The sequence below is a fragment of the Phycodurus eques genome, chromosome 18 (assembly GCF_024500275.1).
Source record: "Phycodurus eques isolate BA_2022a chromosome 18, UOR_Pequ_1.1, whole genome shotgun sequence".
In the NCBI taxonomy this organism is placed as follows: Eukaryota; Metazoa; Chordata; class Actinopteri; order Syngnathiformes; family Syngnathidae; genus Phycodurus; species Phycodurus eques.
The window spans coordinates 5,824,860-5,849,359 of NC_084542.1; the positions used below are offsets into that span (position 1 = coordinate 5,824,860).

The following is a 24,500-nucleotide window of genomic DNA, read 5'->3' on the forward strand; positions in this document are numbered from 1 at the left end:
AAAAAACAAAAACTGACACTATGTCACGCACAAGCAAAACTAATGGTGAAAAATGGTACTTTCTCCCCCCTCCTCTACATTGGTGGGCTCCCCTATTTGGCCTGGCCTCTTGCCTTTTGACTCCTACAGATACCACAATGGCACAAAGTCATACGGCAGTTCAATGACACCTGAATGTTTTCTTGTCGTCATAGTGACGTCCCAAAGCTGCAACAGCTTGTAGTGGCTTTTCAAGAAAGTTACTCTACAATTTCAAATTGTATGATTAGGTGCTGGTTTTCTTCTGGATATTTATAATACAGTGGAACTCCCAAAGTCAAAATCCCCTGATGTCATACAATTAGGAATTTGACACACATTTGTATGCAAATGTTTTTAAATAAAATTCGCGCAAGACCGAAGAAAATCTAATGAGACCTTGGTTCAGAAAATATCAAATAATCAAACTTCAAGTGTTTTTTGTGAACATGAAGCTTCTTTGCACACTGGTGTGAAGGGCTTGAAGCATCTGCAAATGACTCTTGTCCTTTGTGTTTTTGAGTTAGGACTGAGTGTCTTACTTAGTGACTCGCCCAGTCCGTGTTGCAAGGAAGCTAGGGCACTGCTAATCTATCCTTTAATTGCTGAACCTCCAAACATGCCTTCAGTCATAAGCACAGTATTTTGATTCAATTACTTTTATTGGCTTTATTTCATACAGAATAAATAATAATAAAAAATGCTCTCCAACAAATTACTGTTTTTCTTAAGAAATATGACGACATTATTAATGTTTTGAAAAAGGTCATGATTCACGCTTACTACATGTATTTCTTTGCATTAAAACAAAGAGGAAAAACAGCAATTTATTGTTATTTGTGTATATTAATTATGCTATCATATCACTGGTTAAGACCACTTGACATCAAAGTAGGCTGTGTCCCCTAAACTATACTCAGTTTGACACCCCAGACTTAACGCATCTGCACACTGAGGAGGACACGTTTAAAAAGCTGTTAAAATGTTATTTAAACATTGCCAGTAAACAGTAGATAAGAAATGTTTTATAATGGTGAGTTTCAACGTGGAACTGAAAAATTCTATTTTCCATTATTTCCAAGGAAAACAAGGATCTTTCCATAGACACAACCAGCATCCCAGAATAGACCTCAGGATGTTCCACTGTACTTAATTCTTTACTAGAAAAAGGTTAAGTCTTAAAACATTCAGATGTGCATTGAAGCTACTCATCCTCTTGCCAGAGTGGCTTGTTTGTACATTGCAAAGGCTCACAAACAGGGCACTAAGTAATAGATGCAAACCTCATGGAACAGTAACGTGGGGAAAAAAAGGCAACAGAAACAAAGGAAAGAAATAAAATAACAAAACCAAAAGAATGAAGGCATTGCAAACAAGTTTAGTTAGAGCAAACATTGTTCAAACATTCACAAAGTAAAGCCACAGATAGAGATATCCAGAAAGGGATCAGTAATAATTAAGTAGAGAAAACAAAGCCAGCTCGGAAAGAGAGAAACGACGACAAAGAAAATAATAAATCATAAAAGCCTACAAAAGACAGTTTTGAAAGGAAGAAAGCATACCATCAGTTTTGTCAACTTACATCAACAAATTGCCCGCATGATTTTGGCAGGAAGAAAAAAAAAAGTTTATAAAAGAAAGTTGTGTAAGAATGCCTTTGGACAAGTTATAGATTACTTCTCAAGACTGATTATTTTGTATATATTTCTCATTTTAGACAGGGTGGTACAGGGAGGCAACAACACATACACATCCACACATCATGAAAAACAAATGTCATCATTCTCTTCAGGATATATGTTTTTTTTGTTTGTTTTTTTTTAAATATCTTTTAGTATAAAAATCATTTAGCTATAATTCTTCCCTTTATAGTTTATTTTCATGAATATGTACAGCCTCATTAGATTAGATGTCTCTTTTTATAACTCTTGCTACCTTGTTCATTAGCTATGAACAAAAAGGATGACTGTACATATCTTAGAATCTCTACGTAAAGGATTTGGGAGTGGGGTGTGAGACGGGGCTGGGACCTATGAACATACTAGGAATGAAATGATAGAGATGGAGGTGAACGTGTACATCAGTTGCCATGTCCATGTAAAGGCAGCACGAAGCGGTCGGGCGGCATTAGAGCTTTTGGCTGTAAGGAAGGGATGGGGATATACAAACAATGAGCATATACATGCCCATCTACAAAAGAGAACAGCACTCTCAACACTGACAGTTTTACAAACCCTAAGCTGCAACTTCTTTGCCATGCACCAAAGCCACCGAGTCGTTACATTCCAATTGCAATCTCAGATAGGCATCAAGTGACAGGAAAATAGTAAGAGATCAGCATTTAAACAGTCTGCACAGATAGCGGCTCTAACTTTGGATGCGCCTTCGCTTTTTTCTCTGTGCGTCCATTTCCAATTCTTCTTCTTCCTTTTTTTTTTTACAATTTCAAACTCGCTTCATTTTTGTTGTGGATTCACAGAGAAAAGAGGAAGCTTCAGTCTAATTGGGAAAACAATCATAAAAACATTGTCAGTCATCATTCTTAGCAAATTATCAGATATTTCAAATCTTTACATTTTCAGAAAGAAGAATCAAGGTGCACATATATGCTTGAGAACATATATGTGTCCTAAGGACAAAACATAAAACAGATTAGCAAGCAAGAAAGGCATTAAATTTGTCACACTATACCAAAGATGAACAACCAGAAAGCACACACTGAGGCAGACAAAAGAGAGAGGAGGGACGGAATAAAGGTCAAGTGTCACCACCTTCCTTTAACTAATAATAAACACGTTATTATTAGTGAAATGTATTTCTCTTGTTAGTATCTTAAACACAGGACAGGGCGTGCAATCTGGATGTACGTCAGAAAGGAGAGGAAAATGTTCTATTGAATTGTTGCTGCTTTTTTCATTCCTTTATTAGACATTGGGTTAAGGCATGCTCAAGTAAGTTGCATTTAGGGAGAGTAAGATAACATAATAACACTGCAACAAGCTGGGGTTACGTAGGGGAAGAGGTTTAAGAGGGATGACTGTCACCAAGGGCTGCAGGATGTTTTCTCAGGCAAAGGAAGCATTGGTAAGCAATCCAACAAGGGATGAAGGCGCACCACATGTGATGTATAACCAACATTTTGTCCCATTTTTGTACCCAGAAAAGGGCACAAATAGACTGATAATGATTCGTTCAGGAGCAACCAACAGCCTTCGTATGACAGATAAACAGTATTGGGAATGAGTTCCACAAGAGGGGACTTTGTGGCGAGTTGGAGATTCCTTTTGAGGTTTGGCATTTGAACATTTGTCTAGGAGAAAAGTTGGAGATCGTGGCCTTTACAAAATTCAGTACGCTGTCGTAAGTGTTGAAACATTTCCTTTACAGGGAAACCTTTCCCCTTGTATGGTGAGAACAATGTTGACTGGGGACCACATTTTAACATTGACAATTGTCACTGGCATCTGCTATTCTCTCGTTGACTTATTCTTGTGGTACACCCATCGGCGATTGAGAAAAATTACAGTTATCACACCCTGTGGCAAATAAATGACTACACAACCTGAAACAACCTTTAGCACAAAAATGAAACAACGCAATATGCCAATCTTGTCTGGTTGCATACTTTGACTTCTCTAACACGTACAAAAATATAGTTTCCAATTAATAAAGTTTAAGGTGCTGTCAAGTTGACAATATCGTATTCCTATTCAATCAACATCAAACCAAATCATTTTCATAGTTGCTACATACCAGTTTCCACAAAACTACAGACCCTTTCCAAAAACTTTTAATATCATGGGAAGGTTTATTTATTTTCATAATTCCATTCAAAAAGGTAAACTTTCATAGATTATAGATTCAGGGCCCACAATCTAAACCATTTCAAGTATTTATTTATTTCTACATAATTTGGGCTTCCAGCTTATAAAACCCACGAAATCAGGAATTCCAAAAATTTGAATACTGTGAAGAAATCGCTATTTACTTCTCAGTTTTTGTAGGAAAAAACGAAAGATATTAGGGTCGCATTAAATCAATCAAAATATGGTACTTTCAAAACAATATGTTAATCATCAATACTTGGTTGGGAATCCCTTTGCTTCAATTACTGCGCCTCAATGCGCCGTGGAATTGAGTTATGGAAGCCCAGATTTCCTTGATGCTTGCTGTCAGTTCTTCTTTGTTTTTGGATCTGGTGGCCCTCATGATCCTCTTGATAATACCCCATAGATTCTTGATGTGGTTTAGATCTGGCGAGTTGGCTGGCCAGTCAAGCACTGTGAATGCATTGGCATCAAACCTGGTTTTGGTGCTTCTGGCAGTATGGGTAGGAGCCAGTTCCTGCTGGAAGATTAAATCTGCATCTCCATACAGATCCTCAGCAGATGGAATCATGAAGTCCTCTAAAACATTCTGGTAGACTGTTGCGGTGACCTTGGATTTAAGAAAGCAGTTTACCAACCCCTGCACTGGACATTGCACCCCAAATCATGACTGACTGGATATTTCACACTGGACCTCAAGCAGCTTGGGTTCTGTTCTTCATCAGTCTTCCTCCAAACCCTTGGACCTTGATTCCCGAATGAAAGGCATACTTTACTTTCGGCGGAATAGAGGATCTTAGACCACTGGCCAACAGTCCAGTTCTTCTCTTCCTTGGCCGAGTTGAGATGCTTCCTACATTGGCTCAGGCTCAGAAGTGGCTTGACCCGAGGAACCCGACGGTTGCCCATCTCCCGGATGTGTCTGAATGTGGTGGTTTTTGAAGCTGTGACTCCTGCCTCATTCCACTCTGATAATCCGCTGAAGCCCACTGTCATCTCTTTTGCTGGTGCATCATCTTCTGCCACATTTTGTCCTTCCAAATGACTTCCCATTGATATGCTTGGACACCGCCCTTTGTGAACAGCCAGCCTCCTTAGCTATGAACGTTTGTGGCTTACCCATCCTATGGAGAGTATCAATGATGGTCTTCTGGCCAGTTGTCAAGTCTGCAGTTTTCCCCATATTGAACCCAACTGAGACAATTGAACCAAACTGAAGCAATTTAATGACACCTGGGGAAACCTGGTGCTTTGAGTTTAGTAGATGATTAGTGTGTGACACTCAGTTTAAAACATGTATGGCCTGTCAAATCTGGGCTGATTTCTTCACAGTATTCAATTTTTTTGAATTCCTAATAACATGGGTTTTATGAGCTGGAAGCCCAAATTATGTAAAAATAAACAAACAAATAAATAATTTAAATAGTTTAAATTGTGGGCCCTGTATCTATAATAATTGAATTATGGAAATAAATAAACCTTTCCATGATATTGTAATTTTTTGGAAAGGGTCTATTATCTATAGATTCAACAAATATAAATAATTAACCAATTCCTGATGTTTTAAATAGAATGTTGAGCTTTATTCTCATTTGTCCGATACTCAATTTGAGTTCAATGTGTAGGGATCGTTGTTGTTTATGACGGCGACTTCGTCATTGTATCGTGTCTTTGCCACGGCATCCAAAGTTGATCTATTCTTTGTCAATGTTTAGTACTTCACTTAGCACATCAAACTAGATTATAAAATCTATGAAATACAGTAGCTGATTTGAACTAATTACGGTTATACAGAGAAAACAAATTCAAGTCTAGCTTATCCTCCAGATCTCAACTTCAAAAATGGTGGACAAACACGTGATGGAACACTATCTGTACATTTCTAGTTATGGTAATATTGATCCTTTCTCGTCCCATTAAGAAAGCAATGACACTTTTCCACTGTGCAACACCTATGCTCGGGTCCCCCTGGTTCCACTCAATGTTGATGCTTTTCCATTTATGAAACCAGGTGCTACAAGGTTAAAAATATTAGTGGCTGGTCAGTTGGGCTTCCAAGCCAGCCAAGCAGATAGCGTGATGTATACCACTGTTGTTCACTCATTGGTCATCCAGATTGCCACTCTCTTTAATCTTTAAGGATACATGGCTAGAAAATAATAAACATACACGCTAATGTTAGCTTACCCTGTTGCACCATTGCTCTGGATGCTACATTATTATCTCCACTTGGCTCGTCTCCTCTCAAAAAATATGTCGAAATATAGGAATCTCTGATCCTCCTGCACTGTTTGTTGTTTGCATGTCTCGCTCTGACTGACACATTCAATGTGATGTGGTATTCTCAGTTTTCCATGGCACTATTTTAGAATGAAAAACCAACCGATACTAACCGAGGCAAGTACAACATAGTAGAGCCAATACTGGTGCAGTGCAAACATGGCAAAAGTGTCTCTGTTTGAGGCAAAATTTATCTTGCTGCTCCCTTGTTTACTTGGCTATGCTCACACTCTGCTGTTTGCTTTGTTTTACTTTATATCCACAAAACATTTACTTGTAAGAAAGCCGCTGCAGTCAAAAGGGCTTCAAATAAGTGCGGAGGACCTTGATGTTTTGTAAACACTTTAATCCTGGCTAAGCCCGAGCACAAGCATTTCATATCTTCCTGGTAAACACGGCGCTTTGCTTGCCTACCCAAATTTTGTTAGTGTTCCGCACTTGTCCAGATGGAGGAGATTGGATGGATGAAAGCGCTGCCTCGACGAAAAGACTGTAATTCTCGATTTCACTTGACACACAGCTCCTTCTCTTTTTAAAAAGAGACACGTCGGGTGCAATCTCAGCACTAGCGCTTGTATCAGTAAGAAAAGAATAATCCTTAAGAGTAGCAGAACTGATCATTTTCCAGCGCAAGAGCATTTTGGCGGCTGAATTTTACAGGCATTTGCTCATCACCCTTGAAAAAAAATAGTAAAAAAAAAAATTACTTAAGATAAAAAACAAATACCTATACTACCTATAGAGTACCGACAGGCTGATGAAAAGATAAGTAAATAAATCTGCGTGTTTGATTGACTGACCAGCCTCAGCAGTTTAAAGGTTGCAGAAATGTTCTCCTCACTTTTTTCTCCTGCAGACCCCATCCCCATTCCCATCCTGCATTTGCTGATCCATCCAAATGGAGATGAATCCTGACCGCAAGTAAGGGATTTTACCACGTGTGCACACCATGAAAGCTGAAAGCTGGAGTGCCAGCAGTCACCAAGTCAATGTGATTTCAACCCTGAAAATTGTGAGAGTCAGTAATTTGAGGACTTGAAATCCTATTGTGGTTGTGTGCGTTGTGCTCAGACACCTGCTGAAGCACATTCATTCACCTCCCACATGTTTCAGGCTGATTAACAACCGTCCATAAAAGTAAAGGATAAAGATTCTATTGGTGCCTTCAAATCACCTTCAAAAAGTGACAGACTGCTGACGATTGGCTGATATTTGTACACATGACACTGATAAAGTTCAGCTTGTGAAGTCAAAGAGGACGTAGGTCTTCCTTTATCTGCAAAGCAGGTCAGAGATATTTTTTATTCCATTTTTAACTGTCAATTTTCCCCCTCCGAATTAATTCAAGGACGAGACATTCTTCTGACAAGACTTACAAGATGTCATCTTTTCCTCCTACAGCCATCATTAACTCAGAATGTATATTTTTTTAAGTTTCTCTGTGATTTCTGTTGCTCTTATAGCACAGTCGCTGAGTCTAAAAAGTGTATTCGGTCGTTGACTGACTAATTTAAGTTACAAATTTTCTCCACTCCAGGTTATATGTCATTTTAAAATGCCATTTCACCATCAAACTTGCCAAATTTTTATTTATTTTTCAAAAAACAATTTAGGCATTTCCCACACCTAATAATGCAATTACAAAGCTGTCATTTCAGACAATGACATTCATCATCAAGTGACATTTATTATTTTTCTCCTTTAGTCTCTAGGTTGTTTTAGGTTGTTCTCACTACTTATAATGCAAGTGGGCACAAATCATATTCTTTGCTCTCTTGAGGAACCCACATGGGATAAAGGGTAAGGGTTGAACAGTTATTATAGAAGACAGACAACACAACGATAAGACACACATACACAGCAGAAAGGACAAACAGACATCACTATGACAGAGACAACAAGTTCAAGCATCAACGCGAGACATCTCAAAGGGGAGGAGCAGGCCTGCCGCTGTGTCCCCCTTGAAAACACACGCCAACATGTTGCACAAGCCTGCTTGGGTGGGGTGGGGGGGGGGGGTTAGCGGACACTTATTGGTGACAGAGAAGAAGCAGCACTGATAATGGAGGCCAATCATATGCATGCAGAAGCAGGGGCATGTAGGGAATAGAAGAGGAAAGGTTTGTTTGTATCTAGAGCTGCACTATAGTCCAGTACAGGGTACATGCCACAAATGCCTTCTACTTGGAGCAACAGATAGAATAGAAAAACAGATATACTTTGTCGCAATAAAACTCTTTTTATGCCATCTGCATTCAAACAGTATATGCAGAGAGGCAGGACAAAAGAAGATGGGTGAGTGTGGATGGAGGTTTGGGAGGGGAGTCACTCTTTCACACACAACTTTCGTCAGACAGAATGGGGTCGCCTGCATGTGGCAAAACAAAATGATGATGGCAATAAAAGATTTTGTTGCCCTTCATTTCCCAAAGTTATATTGAAAATGGGGGGGGGGGGGGGTTGTTTGTTTCGAAGCCATATGGCAGAAAACAATAATAAATCAACACAAACTTGATGAGGAGGACAACTTTGAATTTTCTAACCACCAAAGGTTCATGCGGCACAAGATGAGGCAAAAACGGGAGGAGGAGCGGCTCTATCCTTGCTTGGAGGATGGACGACGGATGATAAGAAGGACACCAAAAAAAAAAAACACTAACAAAATAAAAAATTGCCCCAGTCACATCCCCTACTACTTAACACATCCCCACCAAAGTAAAGCAAATACAATGAAACAAACGAAAAAAAAAAAATTAAAAGCAACCCAGCTGCTGGGCCACAATCGACAGAGAAGATGTCAACGTGTGCATCACAGGAGAAAGACCAAAGCAAACGTAAAACAACATAAATCAAACATCATATCATGCAACTGCTCATACGACTGGAAGTGAGTCAAGGGATGAGGATATGAATTTCTGTGTCAACATGGTGAAGTGCACAATACGGGTACATATGAGTGTGTACTGTATGTGAGCCACTACAGTATATGAGGGGAGGGTGTAATGTTTTATTCACAAAACACATGTCCAAATTTGAGAAAACTTGGGTTTGCTGTTCAAAGTGTTATTATTCCACAGCCGAGATGACACAAAAGAATGACTCAAGAGTTGAAACAAAATGGAAATATGCATGGCGGGAAGCGTATTTGCGCAAAACAATATTAGCATTAGTGAGAGTACTGCTGTTAACAATTTCATTCTTGGGGAAGACGCTTTTGAAATATTGAGCCTGTCTGAAAATGTTAGCCAGCTTGTTTATCAGCTTTTAAAAAGGATGAAAATTGTCTCAGTTATTGTCATGGCAACTCTCGTCAGGTGTCAGGACACCGCACATTTCGTCTTCGCAGTAGCGGTGGGAAATGAAGCGCAAGTCATGATACAATACTAACGAGAGCGATAGTGTCATAATACTGGGAGTGAGCCATAACCAATACAGGGGGCCCATCTCATGCCACATTTGGAGATCACACAAATGGTGTCCAGTGAACTAATTTTCACAATGTAAGAACACATTGTCACGTGCTACAAGAAGGCCTGCTCGGTTACTGCCGCACTTTTACTACTTTTTGACTGATTGATTTATGTTATGGTCGGGAAGTGTTTCACATACAAACATTTACTGTAATTATGACTTTACCACTGCATCAGTGTTTGGGCGTAATCAAGTACAGTAACAATGTCATGTGATTGAATTACAAAATCTACATAATTTTAATCTGAAAATGCGTAGTTAAATTACAGTTGATTTTGGAAACGTCTATAATTACAATTGAAAAACTGCTGAAAAAGGTCAGATTGTTTTTTAAATCCTAAACCTAACCCTCTCCTTTGTCATGTGCCATTCTGCCAGTCTCCAACAAGACATATTTTTTTCAAATTTGACCTTGAATTCTACCACTTTGTGGTAGAATCTATTATTAGTTGATCTGAGATTTTGAAAAGGTAAGACTCATAATGTATACTTAAACTTTTGAGCACAAACAAAAAATGACTTTTGAACAGTTTCATCCTAATAATTTTGACTTTTTTTGTGGACATTCACTTATCTGGAACGTCTAAATTGTGCAAATTTGCCATTAGGTCAACACGGTATCATGCTTTCCACATGCTGTACACATATATAACGCAACAAATTTCAATTATTTAATTACATTTCATCCTGTTTTGTGATCACTTTATTATTTGTATAAAGTATGTGGTTAGTTCCAAAATAATTATCTATGGTTTTAATCCACTTTTTTTTTTTTTTTTTTTTTTTTTTTAGAACTCGGGCCCTGTTGATGCATTCATTCAAAATTAAGTTAAGTAATCAAAATGTATTCAAATATAATGAATGATATGACTGAGTAAGTAATTGATGTAGTTACACTGCTATTACATTTTCAACAGGGTAACTTGAAATTGTAACCAAATACACTTCCAAAGTAGTCTTGCCAACACTGGCGTCAGAAAAGTTTAGTGATAGACTATGGCGTACAAATTAGAGTTTGCACGTAACTCTCGATGACACACTTTATATACTTCAAGGATATATAAGATGTACTATACATTACAATATCTGTGTAACCAAAGAAGGAAAAAAATATTGTTGTTATGCCATAACATTACTGTAAGTCATGCACACACGTGATGTGATTATTCTCTTTTCGTCATAACAAAATTATCTGAGTAGTACAACTACCAAACCCAAGCTTGCTCAAAATAAGGACTCCTTTTCAATTAACACATTGTTTTCCAACTCTGTCTGATCATATTTACAGTGTGCATATTTATGTTTGCATAAATAAGTGTGTTTGTATGTGTGTAGCGGGAGGAGGGAAGAGAGACAATGTGCACAGAAATTCGAGGATATCTGTTCTCTATTAGAATGTTTCAGGTAAGGCAGACCTCCAACGAAAGGAAACAGAGGTACAAACAAGAGAAGGAGGAATAGGAGGAGGAGGTAAGGGAGGAAGAGGCTCTGTTGCAGTTCGTCTGCTACATACCACGGTGTCTATGCTGACAGCATCTTTGTTCTCCAAACAATCTCAAAATGTATCCTCAGTCAAAGGAGACACAACCACAGCAAGAGGAACTCAAGGAAAGGACGGATACATTTTGAAGCATCAGTGCGGGCGACATGGGGGCTTGATATTAATTTTGTACTTTAGCAAGTAAAGCTGCCTCTCCACCCAATGCTGAGAGACCAAAATTAGCATCAACACGCCATCATGTCAGCGACCAGTGTGGCCCCACAGCTAAGTGTAACTTTCGTGTTGGAATAATTAGGAATTTTAAGGGCCTGATTTACTAAAGGTGTGCAAATGTGCGCAAACCTGAGTTTGCACGCAAGCAGACGTAGAAGCTACGAAACCGGGCGCAGCCAGGATTGTCTGCCAAATGTGCTAAATTGCAGCGCAGTTCATTTTGCACGTTGTGGGAGGAGCATGTGCCAATACATAAACTTAGCATGCGCAATGTGACTTATCAGACCTGAGACAAATTATGGAAAAGCAATTAGGGTCTTTAAATAGCATGTCTGCAAACCAGCACGCAAAGTGGTGCCAGCGTAGCGCAGGCAAAATGAGAGGCGGCGGGGAGAACTTTACCGCTCGTGTCAACATTTTTTAAATGCCCGAATTTTGGAGCTTCTGAATGATCGAAGGACAGACTTCGAGCAAGTGACAAAAAGGAGTCATGCCGTGTCACCTATGACTAAATTCCTTTGACCTTTTTTGTGCGTATGGGTCATTTCAGTGCACTGTGTTATCACATTTTATGCAGGATTGGCACATATATGCAATTGCCACGCACTCAGGGTGCGTTAAATCAAAGAAAACATGACTTTTATACAGTTGTTTGTCTCCCACTCACGCCTTCAATTCAAGCACTTCAAACTTTATTTTACGCTTGCGGTGCTCTCCCAAATGGTCCATGGTGAAAAGAAAACCAGGAGCAATATCTCAAACCAAAAAAAACCCTCTTTTAAATATGGCAGTCCCCACCACTTTTACACCTGCTTCCAATAGCACACAATTTGTTAGAGTGAAGGAACACGCAATTAGAACCCGCTAATTGGGATCTTAGTGAATCAGGCCCTCTGTATTTATTTACAGGTGTGACTTTACCTGACTGTCAATGTGCAAAGCATAATACACTGCCTTCATTTGCCAACGACAAGTTCTGAATGTAGATACTAAACAACGCACACAAGAATTTAGTAGGAAATTATATAAAAAGTGACCTGATTAATAAAACCAAACAAACACAGGACTATCCCATAACATGGTGGACATGTCGCGTTAAATTTGTATCTTCTGCTTGCGCTCTTTTGTCTGTTTCTTTTTGTTGTGATGTCAAAAAGTGGACCAGAAATGGCAAAGATGAACAATTTAATGATAACCATTGACCTGGAAGTATAAGAATTTTTGGTGTATAAATGTATATAGCAGGGGTTAATTTATTTTTACACCTGCATGATACGAATGTTGCAACAGAAGACTAACAGTTTGACTCCGGTACAGATTATATTTTCCCCCCATTATTCTAGCTATCTATCTAGCATAGATCGTCTCTGACTTCCATGGTAGTGTATAGTTAAAAGTAATAAAAGGATTAATGTCAAGCATTTTAATTTCCACCATCTCAACTTTTGTACAAAATCCTCCTAAATTCTTGTGTGAAAAGGCTCTAGAGTGCACGCTTTTTATGGCGTCTGTTTAAGTTACACTTGAAGCTCCAATGGGACATGATGCTAAGAGGAAAGGCTCCTCGGGAGCAGAAATAAAAACCAATCAATAAATCAAATAAAATTAGGGGGAAACACAACTTGACACACTCATCCCACCTGTGTGTCCGGAATCGCACTCCTCCAGGTCTTCGTCGTCACTGGAGCACTCGGCTGATGACACAATGTCATCTGTCGTCTATAGAACAAGACACACACACAAACACACACACACAGTAAGTTTTAGACATTTATAATATTTAGTACATATCCATTTTAGTAGAGCAATGATTCTCAATTAGTGTGCACCAAGAGATGATCAGGAGAGTCACAGGAAATGATCCAATTTCATTTAATTGGCCCGAAAACTATTTATTTGCTACAAAAGATGTATCTTTGTTCATCTATCTGTGCCAGACGGGCCGGTTTGTCAGAGCTACATTGTCACACATAGTACATAAAAAACAAAAACAACGAGCAGCAATGAGGCGGGATTAAAATCTTTGAAATGTAATCAGTGGCATATAAAGGGGTGGGGGGGGTCCATATCAACGGGTCCATCAACAATTAGGTATCGAGGGTCAAAAATGTCTGTCAGCACCCACCACCGCCCTGCCGACGATTGCTTTTCGAGGGGCATTACGAGCACAATGTGTGCCCCGGGCAGCAACACACCTTTATACGCCACTGAATCTAATCTAAACAAGGAAAAAAAAAACATATTTAGCAGACAGACAGAGCAACTAACTGCTTTCATTGGATTTGCAAAAGTTACATAATTAACCTGCGTATCCATTTTTTTGGTAACATTTCCCCTCCTTTCCCCTCGTTCTTTCGTCTTTTGGGGTAAACCAAAAAGGACAAGATGGGGAGGGGGGTAGGTTGTATTTTAAGCTGCGCCAGGCAGCTGCTGTTTATTAGAATGAATCAGCAGGGTAATAAAGCAGGTGCTGTCACCAGGCAGGGTTATGAAATCAGAACACTGATTGAGTTTTGCAGTGCTGCTGCGTGCATGGGGCTCTAAATATCATTGGCTTTGACAGGATAATGAAAGGCGCCCCAGCCCTGCTCAGACTGCTGCTTTGAAATGGGCCGCCTCCGCAGCATGCACTTTACTGGTGACGAGGATTTTTTTAAAAGCTCATTGCTAACATCTAATGTTACTAACATGTTATAATGTCATGTTTGTTTACACATTGTGCCTAATTAAGTACTCAGGCATTAAGAGGCTGGAAAGTGGCAGGTTTAAACAAAACGGATATAAAGTGCAGCCCCCTGGTAAACATGAACATTATTGATTGAAGCCACATTATGTGTGTAAATGGCTTGGTTATTGGTGAAAGAGGGTTACTGCTTGTTGTTATGATGATGATGATGACAACAAATGTAGGCGGCAGGGACACAGAGACATGAAATAACCACTTCAGAGTTGCTTCCAACAATTTCCACCCGAATGGACTTAATCCTGCATTCCTGTACACTTATTTTTCAATACTTATACAACATTGGCTATAATAATTCAACTTTATTATAGTCACAGACCAGTCACATTTGGTAATTTTACTATAATTGCTATTTTGCCCATCCTTTTGTTTAAATACATTTAAAAAAGAACAGAGGAACCCTAATATAAAGTATCTTCCTCAATTTTAGTGTCAAGCTTCGCTTTTCCACATTTAGGAGAGCAACTTGTCAGGGTTCAGTAACATGGTGCCCCTTGGCACAAAGTTGCCCCCAAGGACCACATGAGTAGCCTGAGGACCTGTTCTAAAAATAGCTCACCAGAGATGGGACATTGTGATTTCCTAGTAATATTGCAGAAGTGATCATTCGAACATGTAAACACTTGCAGAGATTTATAGAAATAAAGTGTTATATCCATCCATCCATCCATTTTCTGAGACGCTTATGATCACAAGGGTCGCGGGAGTCCTGGAGCCAACCCCAGCTATCATCGGGCAGGAGGCGGGGTACACCCTGAACTGGTTGCCAGCCAATCGCAGGGCACATACAAACAAACAACCATTCGCACTCACATTCACACCTACGGGCAATTTAGAGTCTTCAATTAACCTACCATGCATGTTTTTGGGATGTGGGAGGAAACCGGAGTGCCTGTAAAAAACCCACGCAGGCACGGGAAGAACATGCAAACTCCACACAGGCGGGGCCAGGGATTGAACCCCGGACCTCAGAACTGTGAGGCAGACGCTCTAACGAGTCGTCCACCGTGCCACCATAAAGTGTTATACATTAGAATTACTGCCTCCTGCCCGATGATAGCTGGGATAGGCTCCAGCACGCCCACGACCCTATTGAGGAGAAGCGGCTCAGAAAATGGATGGATGGATGGATGAATTAGTTTTAATGAAACGCATGATGCATTCCTGCATCAGCGGTTGTGATTGAAGCACTCCTCGCGAAGGCCCGAAGGTGCCTTTGCTTAATACAGAGCCAGTGAAGTGACACACAAAGCTCATTCTTCCCTCCATGGGACTACAACAAGATGAGGCTGCCAAAAAAAAAAAAAAATGGTGAGTTGGTGGGATGCAAAAAGCCATATAATATGCGTGTGTGCTGGGAAGGGAGCCTACAGTGGCAGAGCATAATGATGTGTTTGGCCAACAGGACTACAATAACTGATTTCACAGCTGTGGGAATCCAATTCTGTAAATCTCAATAACATAGAGTGGGATATACTCTGGTAGCAAAACATTTATACATTTTCGTGTAATTATTCTCCTCAAAAGTTTTGGTTGGCATTTTATTCCAGGTCATGGGAGTGACATGAACATTTCGGGGAAGACCCTTTTCTGCCCCAGTGCACAAATTTGATCATGGCACAGGCAGACATATTTAAGACACTAGCGGTTATCACCAGCTCATTCTTTATGTAATACACTGCAAAAACTAAAAAATCAAGTGTATTTATCTTTTTTCAAATAAAAAAAATAATAATAATAATTGCCAGTAGAAACTTACTCCACTGGCATTTTTTTTCTCGTGCTTATTCCAATTCAAAATTAACTTGAAACAAGTCAGAACTGTCTAAAAACAAGTTACTTTCTACATGAGGTGTTATTTTAATTCGTTTTGACTCGACAATCAAGCCAAATATTCTTGGTAAAAGCTCCTGACGCACAGTTGGGGCGGCCACCTTGTCTGCTTTACGCCGGTCATGAAAATAGGGCCCATGGTGTCTATTCTGTCACAAACTATGACATAATATATATGTTGTTTACTGCTTGTGTGTGAAAGACAGGAGAAAGCAGTCAGTCGAAACATCAGGCCTGATTATCGCGATGACATCCTTCAGTCTTAACGCCACAAACAAACACAGCAGCAAAATCAATAAATAAGCAGTCCTCATTAAAACATCTTTTACTTCTGACTGCTTCTGCACATCAACCAGGAGGATTCCTCATGGGATCAATGCAGACAGGCAGCCTTCTAGGTGATAATTCAGAACTCAAAGCTTTTATGTTCACAACTGAAACAACCAGTTTACCACCACCACAACAAAAACAAAGAGGATGGCACAAGACACTGGTTCTCAACATCATTTAATTACAAATTCTGAACTACCTACATGCCTTGTGTTGAACAACCATATAGCAATGCCAGTAGCGTACAGTGGTGCCTTGAAATATGGGTGACCCGACTAATTTTTGAAATACGAGCTGTCATTCGGCCGATTTGTTTTGTTTTGACTTGAGAGCAAAAATTTGAGTACTCAACTCACTTCACAACAAGCAGCAGTTTGGCATAGGGCTATAGTGAACAATTCTCCCCCCCCCCCAAAAAAAAAACCTTCAAAATGTTTAATGGCACTCCCATTAGAAGTAATAAAGTCAGTTAGCTTAATGCTAACAAACAATGTAAAACACTATATACATGCTAACAAATAGCAGGGCTATAAACATTGCAGCAACTGATATTTGAACACAAATGGTGGATTAACACAATTTTGACAGACAATATAACAATACAGGCATATACAGTAGTCATTATCCTTTGTGAAAATATTACAGCAGCTTACTGAGTCAAGTGCGAAACTTCTTGGTTGAGTCAGTTGTTAAACTCTTCTTCGTGCGTGTCTCGACTATACTGCCCACAGGGGGACAAGATGCACACCGCAGAAGGAGCAGCACAATGCCCATTTAATTGAAGCAACAAAACAGTTTAATTTTTACATTCTATTTAATTATGTCATCACTGTATGTTTTTATACACTACAATATTAGAGAGGGCTAATCTTCTTAACAAAAAGCTTTTTGGGGGGGTGGGGTTGGAGGTGGGACGGATTATTGAGGAAAGATGATGATTTAAGATGATTGTGAGTTAAGAGCATGGTCACAGAAGGAATTAAAGTCATATCTCAAGGCACCACCGTATCACAGATTATATAATATGGACAGTTGGTTCCAGTTGGTTAAACTACGCATCGTTTGTAACAACTGAGGATTGTGTCATTTCAGCAGCAGGTTTTACAAGCTAGAATCATGTAAAAGAGGATGCTGCTGTTGTTCGCTTGCGATTCAGAGGTAATAGAAGTAGTATAACTCGTAGTGGTCATGGTGTTACAAAATATATTTTCTAAAGTTGCAACGGCTCCTTGACAGCTTCAGCTGCCTCAATAGTCTATTGTCTTCCTTGGGGTCAATGAAAGCAATGTAAAGTCTAAAAAGCTCCAGGCCTCCAAACATGACGAAGTATGTGCATGATAGTGCGAATAGAAACACAAGCGCAAGACTATATTCCACTGAGTCATATCATCATGGAAGTTGCTTTTGAACACACCACAGTCATAATAAATGACCTTCAAATGCTGTTCTGCCCTAAAGGATGAAGGAAAGCGAGAAACAATGCCTTTTGAGAAACAACACATTATGGAACCCCATTACTCCTATCATACCCAATTTGGTTTATTTACAAAGGCAGAATGCCTGATGGCTAAAACTGTTTTTTTTGAGCAGATGAGAAAAAGAAAGAAGAACCCAGACAAATCAATTTTCCTCAAGCACTGCATCCCAGCAGACAGTGGCCATGGATATGCAATATGGTTACACGTTGAGAGATCAAAGTGACGGAGCAGAGGCAAGGGCACATCAAAGACAGGATTCAAAGCAACTTCTTACTATTCCCCGAGGTGTTGCTTGGTCACTTTCAACTTTTATATACTTCATACAGACATAGACATCGTCATTGGTAACCTTCTACTAAAGAAAAACCCACCATGGTCCATGAAATAACTGACCAGTCAAAATATATGAAACAATATGTATCTTATGTAAATCAGTTATTTCTTTTGAGTTGTGGTTGAACAGAATCATTAAAAAAATAATGAAGCTGGATTAGACTAAAATGATGATACCCTTAATTTAATATTTTGTTGCACCAACTTTTGAGGCAATCAAACGATTTCCCTAAGCCCCCAAAGAGGCTTGTACATGACGGGCCCATTTTCAGTTTTAAGTTATTTCAGTGACCATTGTGGGTCTTTCTTGATTTAATGGAAGCGTGCCAACAACTTTGTCCACTTATGTATGTTCCATAGAGATACTTAATGCCGAATCTCTTCTCAGGGTGAACTCAGATGTTTGACTTTAAGCTCTACTTTCTATCTATCTCACTACTGCCTGTCCCTCTAGTGAGTGTTAGGGAAGTTGAGGACTGTCTGTTATGCTTGTTATCATGTCCAATCTGAGCTTTGGCAGGCTGACAAGGCACACGCTTGTATTACAAGGCGAATCAATGGCACTTTGCCCTATTCTTATCTGTCACATTGCCATAACTTGTTCAGTCCGTGTTCTTCACTCTGTGCCAGATATAAAATGGGCTAAAATACGACAATGATAGAAATGGCATCACAGACTGTAAGATGTTTTAAAAAAAAAAAAAAAAAAAAAAAAAAAAAAAAATCATTATTATTATTTGATTTGAACATTAGTGGGGAAAGGTGGGATGTCAAAGTCATGCTTCTCCTTCAATTTAGTGTTTCAATTCAAACATAATGAGACCCAGATTCAACTCACAGGGCCAAAGTCTCAAGGTTTAATCATGTCCTAAACCAAATATTGCTATTTCCAATGATGTTTTATGGGTTTATAGAGCTATAAAGAGGAAGAGTCAAATGCAGGATGTAAAGAGGGCCTCTAATTGGAAAAGGTGAATAAAGCAAACAAAAGAAAGTGTTCAACTTCGCCGTCTTGGTTTCAGCAAAATTGGCTATAAGGCGATTATTTCTCTTTTTCTCAAGGACCGTCCAGCGTATACGGCACAGCGAGGGCTGCTGGCACACAGGAAACTGTAATTGCCCGGAGGCCAAAGGCAGCCACTTTCAAACAGGGTCGTTCATCTTCCACTGGAAAAGGAAATGGTCTTCAGCCCTGATCCTTAATCACCCCCCTGCCGCAGTGTACAAGGTCATCAGGGAAGCCTTGCGACAAACAGACTTACTCACACTTAGACTGCATTACTGACAAGCCTGAAGACCTTTGTTGGTCTTCAGGCTTAAAAGGACTACAGAAAGCAGATATGTACTGTTAAGCGGCTGAAATCAGGATTTGGACAATTTTAAGTTAAACAATAGCTCTAAATGACTACTTGGTTATCAAAGTAGTTGTTGATTAATTTGATGATCGATTGGTTGTCGATTAATCGATGAATGGTGAGACCTCTAATTGATGCTCAACAAAACATGTAACAATCGATGCATACTCCATAATCATGTTTGCAGATGACTTTGACCCCTGAGGGATTCAAACAAGTACAACAAATAAAATATAAACAAATTAAAACTGGAGTGCAAAATAATGACTGAAATAAAATGCTTTGCTCTCACAAGAAAGAATGCCGAAGCCATTTTGCTGTACATGAAATATGAGTTCAGCTAGTCACAGAGACTATTTTTTAGATTTTTATATATAAAAAATTTATTGATTTAGGATGAAAGGTAGATGACACTCTGGAAAGGTCGACATTCAATCAAGCAACAATTGGCGCTAAAGGCTTGCATTGGAAGTTCATTTGAAAAATGTGAAAAAATTGGGACCACATTAGATGGGTTACTTTCTAAAACAGTTTCTAAACAACGGAATTTTGAAGAACAGGAAGGTGGAAGAAACGTCATAACCACTGTAAAGTGATGGCAGACTACAGTGTCTTGAGTGCATCATGCAATACAATTTGCCATTTTACAAGAGACTGGTACTTTGTGAAAGTGGCATTCGTGTTTCTGGAACATACTGTATGTAGTCCCAGTTATGGATGGAATCTGATACAGAACTTGCATTTTACTGGATGTATGGTTTTCTACTATGTTCCCATGGGAACCCGTTGCCACGGAATATAGAATAAATGGTAATGGTAATCTAAGATAATTTTTCATTACAGTGTGTACATTTTCTGAGGTTGTGCACTATATCCATGGATGGAGTCTAGTGTTTGTGATTTTTATGATTCTTGCCTAAAGTCCTTTAAATGACTCTGTGCTTATTACTTTAACAATAACAAAAAATATGTTTAGTTTGGAAGTCCATTGACTTGCTTGTCACATTATGTGAAGGGTGAAACAAATATAAATTACACTTTCTCCTTGTAGGATCCATTCTGAGCTTCCTTCCTTCAATCCTTTTCACAATTTCTCACAGTGGACGGCTATTATGACTTCAAGGGTGTTATACCAAATCAATGCGGGCGTTATGTAATGGCTGACACTGGCAGCTTCACATCTTCCAACTCATTTGAGTTCAGCTCTTAATGAATGCAAACCAAATTAAGTACTTCATTTAGTGTCTTTTTAGCAGACAAGTAATCAGTAATAGAGAAATCTCTGGAAAAATTTGACCGGTCCGAACCTTCTTCTCGGGACCTGAATAAATGACCATACATGTACACTGACACAATAACCTTTTACTCACTGCTATTAGAAGCAACAATTCTAATTGGCGTAACAAAATATTAAAAACAACTTTTGGTACGATGAATGAATGATACCGCTACAACAGTGCAACTCAGAACAGTAACCTTTGGAAAGGTTACTTTGATGTCGGGTCTCATTACATTGTGCAGCTGTCGGCTACGAAGCTGAAATACGGCAAACGGGTATATGAATATTTCCATAAGGAGAGAAGGTTGGGTCTGGTACGTATCCCCCATGAAACACGTGTTCACCTCCTGTTACAATTCACAGAAAAAAAACAGGAAAAAAAAGTATCTGCACCCTGTCTTCCATCTTTAATGCCAAACTAAACATCAAAACTCCGTTATGTGTTAAACAAAAATTATAAAAACATTAATATTAACACGTAACCTTAATAGAATAGTCTGAAATGCTGCCATGCTGTTTTTGAGGATAAGAAATAAGGGTGATAAAAAAACTGTAATAGGATTAGAAATATGGCAAAACCATAGAGAACCGTATAATGGTGTTAACAAGCTAATTATATACTGTTGTATTAATCAACGTATGTAGAGTACCACTGGAATACATGCATATGAAGAAAAAAACAAACAGAAAGGAAAATAAACAAAAAAAAGGCTGCTTCAGCCAAGCACACAATTTAGTATGAATAGCAAGAATATAAGAATGAAAACTAAAGGAAGAAAACAAATAAAGTGGAACCTCAATAATCATCCCCAATCCAGAAAGCGCTTTTAAGAATTCATTTGTATATGTAACTGATATTTATGAACCATATTGCTCATATTTTAATGTTTCACTTCCGGTTCCATGGTCTCTTATCACTAGTACCCTTTTTGTGGTGGACTCACCCAAAACATTTCAAGTTTACCCCTTTAGCTATTTAGATGTAGACTGTAATTAGTACTAAGTAAGTAAATGAATAATGGCCAAGGAAATTAAGCATTTACGTAAATTGTAATGTTGTTACAATCACAGTGGAAAAAGGGTTAATTAAAGAACAAAGAGAATATAGGCTCGCAATGCAAACTCTTAACTTTTTGATAAGGCTTAGCGCAAGATTTAAGAAGTGACTGTTCCACTTGTATAATCCATGTAAGTGTGCTGGCACCGGCTGTGGGTTAGATGTCATCTGTTCTTAAAGAAGAGGAACCTGGATTTAAGATGTAAATTCCCCTAATAACATGCGGGTGGTTACTTAATCCACAATTATTCAAAAAGATATGCAGTATAATTAAGGGCCATTTAAATCTTTGCGACTGCAGTGATATGTTACACTCAGCTGCTTTTATCCCTTTGCATAGTGGGAAGTCAACACTGTCTACTGTATGTGCTCAGGCTTATCTTGGGACTTTGTTGCTTCCACGGCAGGTTTGCATTTTAATTGGACACGTGTATAAGGTTTTCAAACAGTCAGACATCACTGGAGTCGCCGCAGCATGAGGCGAACCCGTCCCTAGTCAGAGCCTGAGCTGCCGTCCGAAACACACGCTGCATACGAGTATGTAACATTGTTTGCACCTAGTTGGGCCAGCGCCCGGCTGTGCAAGCATCGGCTGACAAGACAGCAGGTTTACACACACACGCGCAGACACACACGGACACACACATAAACAAACATTTCCTATGGTTCTATACTAAGTGTGAGAGACAGAGGGGACAGCCATTACGATGCGCCTGTGGTTTAATCGCCCCACAGTGAGCTGCTGGTGTTCAAACACTGAGCAACAAACTATTATGATCACACAAGTAGAACTATACTATTCGTCGTGCAACACTGGCTGTCATCCAATTTGTTCTTATTTTGAAACCAGTTTTTACTAAAGAAACAATGGAAATATAATCCATCCATCCATTATTTATTTATTTATATTTATGTGTGGAAGGAAAGGCATAGGAAGGTCCCCTGGCTCTAATTCTGTAAAGGTCTTGGGAATTGATACACATCCACCCATTTGTATTTCCTCATAAGATGTCAGGAGAAGGACCAACAAGCCATTTTTTTAAATTTTATTTCGAGAGACCAAGCAAGCATGTCTGACCCTCAGATAAGCCGCGGAGCACACAATGAATTAAGGAGGAGAAGAAAAGAAAAGCATCTTTTGTGTCTATGTCCCCTCTGAGCGATCATTAATTAAGCTTGAGATTGGCTCTTGCCACCTGGTGCTCACTGTGGTGATCCTAAGGGGTTGAGGGATTTGCTAAATCTCACCTGAGAGACAAGAGACAGCAATTGTTTGTGAAGTGGACTGAAAATTGATTTGCTAGGAGAGACCAAAATGTGTGTTTCGGTCTGCTAAACATACACGCTGGCACTCACACACACACACACAAACATGAGTGATGGTGCATCTTGGGTACTGACCATATACATTTTGCTTTATTGAAAGGAAGAGGATTCTTTAAGGGTGGATTTAAAATATATGGTTCAAGTCACACAAATCTTGATTTTTTTTTCCTGCTATGCGCCACGGGTCAGATAAATAAAATTACGACTCAAACGTTGCACAAAAACATCTCAAAGAGTCATCGTGCGTGGTGTCAAACAAGACATCAGTAAATCTTGAGACGGCACTCGAGATAAACTCAATTCTACTTTTTCTTCAGATTTTTATTATTTTCTTAGGATTTCATCACAGAAGGCTAAGAGGGATGATACAAATGGAAATCAAACCTATGTGGCCACAGGGAATTTAATCTGGTGTCGGGTCACAAAGAGAACTAAAAACTGTATTGAAGAGACAATATTAGCAGCCCTACTTAAAAATCTAGGTTTTTCACTACAGGTGATTCTCTTGCACCAAGCCTGCACTGCGTAGTACTGTATGTAACGGCAGGCTTGTGAATGAGGCAATAAAGCCTTCAAAACTACCAATAAAGCACTGAATATCATGCTTCCATTTGCAACAAACTACAGGTGGTACGAAAGTACTCAGACCCCCTTAAATTTTTCACTCTTTTTTATATTGCAGAATAAAATAAAATTTAAGTTAATTTTTTTCCACATCTCCAACTCTCCCTGGAGCAGTTCGCAGCAGAGTGTGAAGCGGCTGGGATGAGAATCAGCACCTTCAAATCTGAGACCATGGTCCTCAGTCGGAAAAGGGTGGCGTGCCCTCCCCGGGTCGGGGATGAGATCCTGCCCCAAGTGGAGGAGTTCAAGTATCTTGGGGTCTTGTTCACGAGTGAGGGAAGAATGGAACGGGAGATCGACAGGCGGATTGGTGCAGCGTCTGCAGTGATGCGGACTTTGTATCGGTCCGTTGTGGTAAAAAAGCAGCTAAGCAGAAAGGCGAAGCTCTCAATTTGCCGGTCGATCTACGTTCCTACCCTCACCTATGGTCACGAACTGTGGGTCGTGACCGAAAGAACAAGATCCCGGATACAAGCGGTCAAAATGAGTTTCCTCCGCAGGGTGTCCGGGCTCTCCCTTAGAGATAGGGTGAGAAGCTCGGTCATCCGGGAGGATCTCAGAGTAGAGTCGCTGCTCCTCCACATCGAGAGGAGCCAGGTGAGGTGGCTGGGGCATTTGATTCAGATGCCTCACGGACGCCTCCCCGGTGAGGTGTTCCGGGCACGTCCCAACGGGAGGAGACCCCGGGGACGACCCAGGACACGCTGGAGAGACTACGTCTTTCGGCTGGCCTGGGAACGCCTCGGGATCCCCCCGGAAGAGCTGGATGAAGCGGCTGGGGTGAGGGAAATCTGGGCTTCCCTGCTAAAGCTACTGCCCCCGCGAACCGACC

At 39.7% G+C, this 24,500-nt stretch overlaps 1 protein-coding gene across 11 annotated transcripts in view; it reads right to left on the reverse strand.

Moving 5' to 3' along the window:
- LOC133416939 (neurexin-3b) overlaps positions 1-24,500 on the reverse strand; it is a 283,913-nt gene that overhangs the window by 3,343 nt on the left and 256,070 nt on the right. For 10 of the 11 annotated variants that reach the window (XM_061704308.1, XM_061704310.1, XM_061704312.1 and 7 more), the window contains one exon: positions 12,951-13,029. In XM_061704308.1, the coding sequence (XP_061560292.1) occupies positions 12,951-13,029 (79 nt within the window). Of the gene's footprint in view, positions 1-1,600; positions 2,159-12,950; positions 13,030-24,500 lie in introns of all 11 variants that reach the window. The other variant, XR_009770304.1, reaches the window with a different exon arrangement.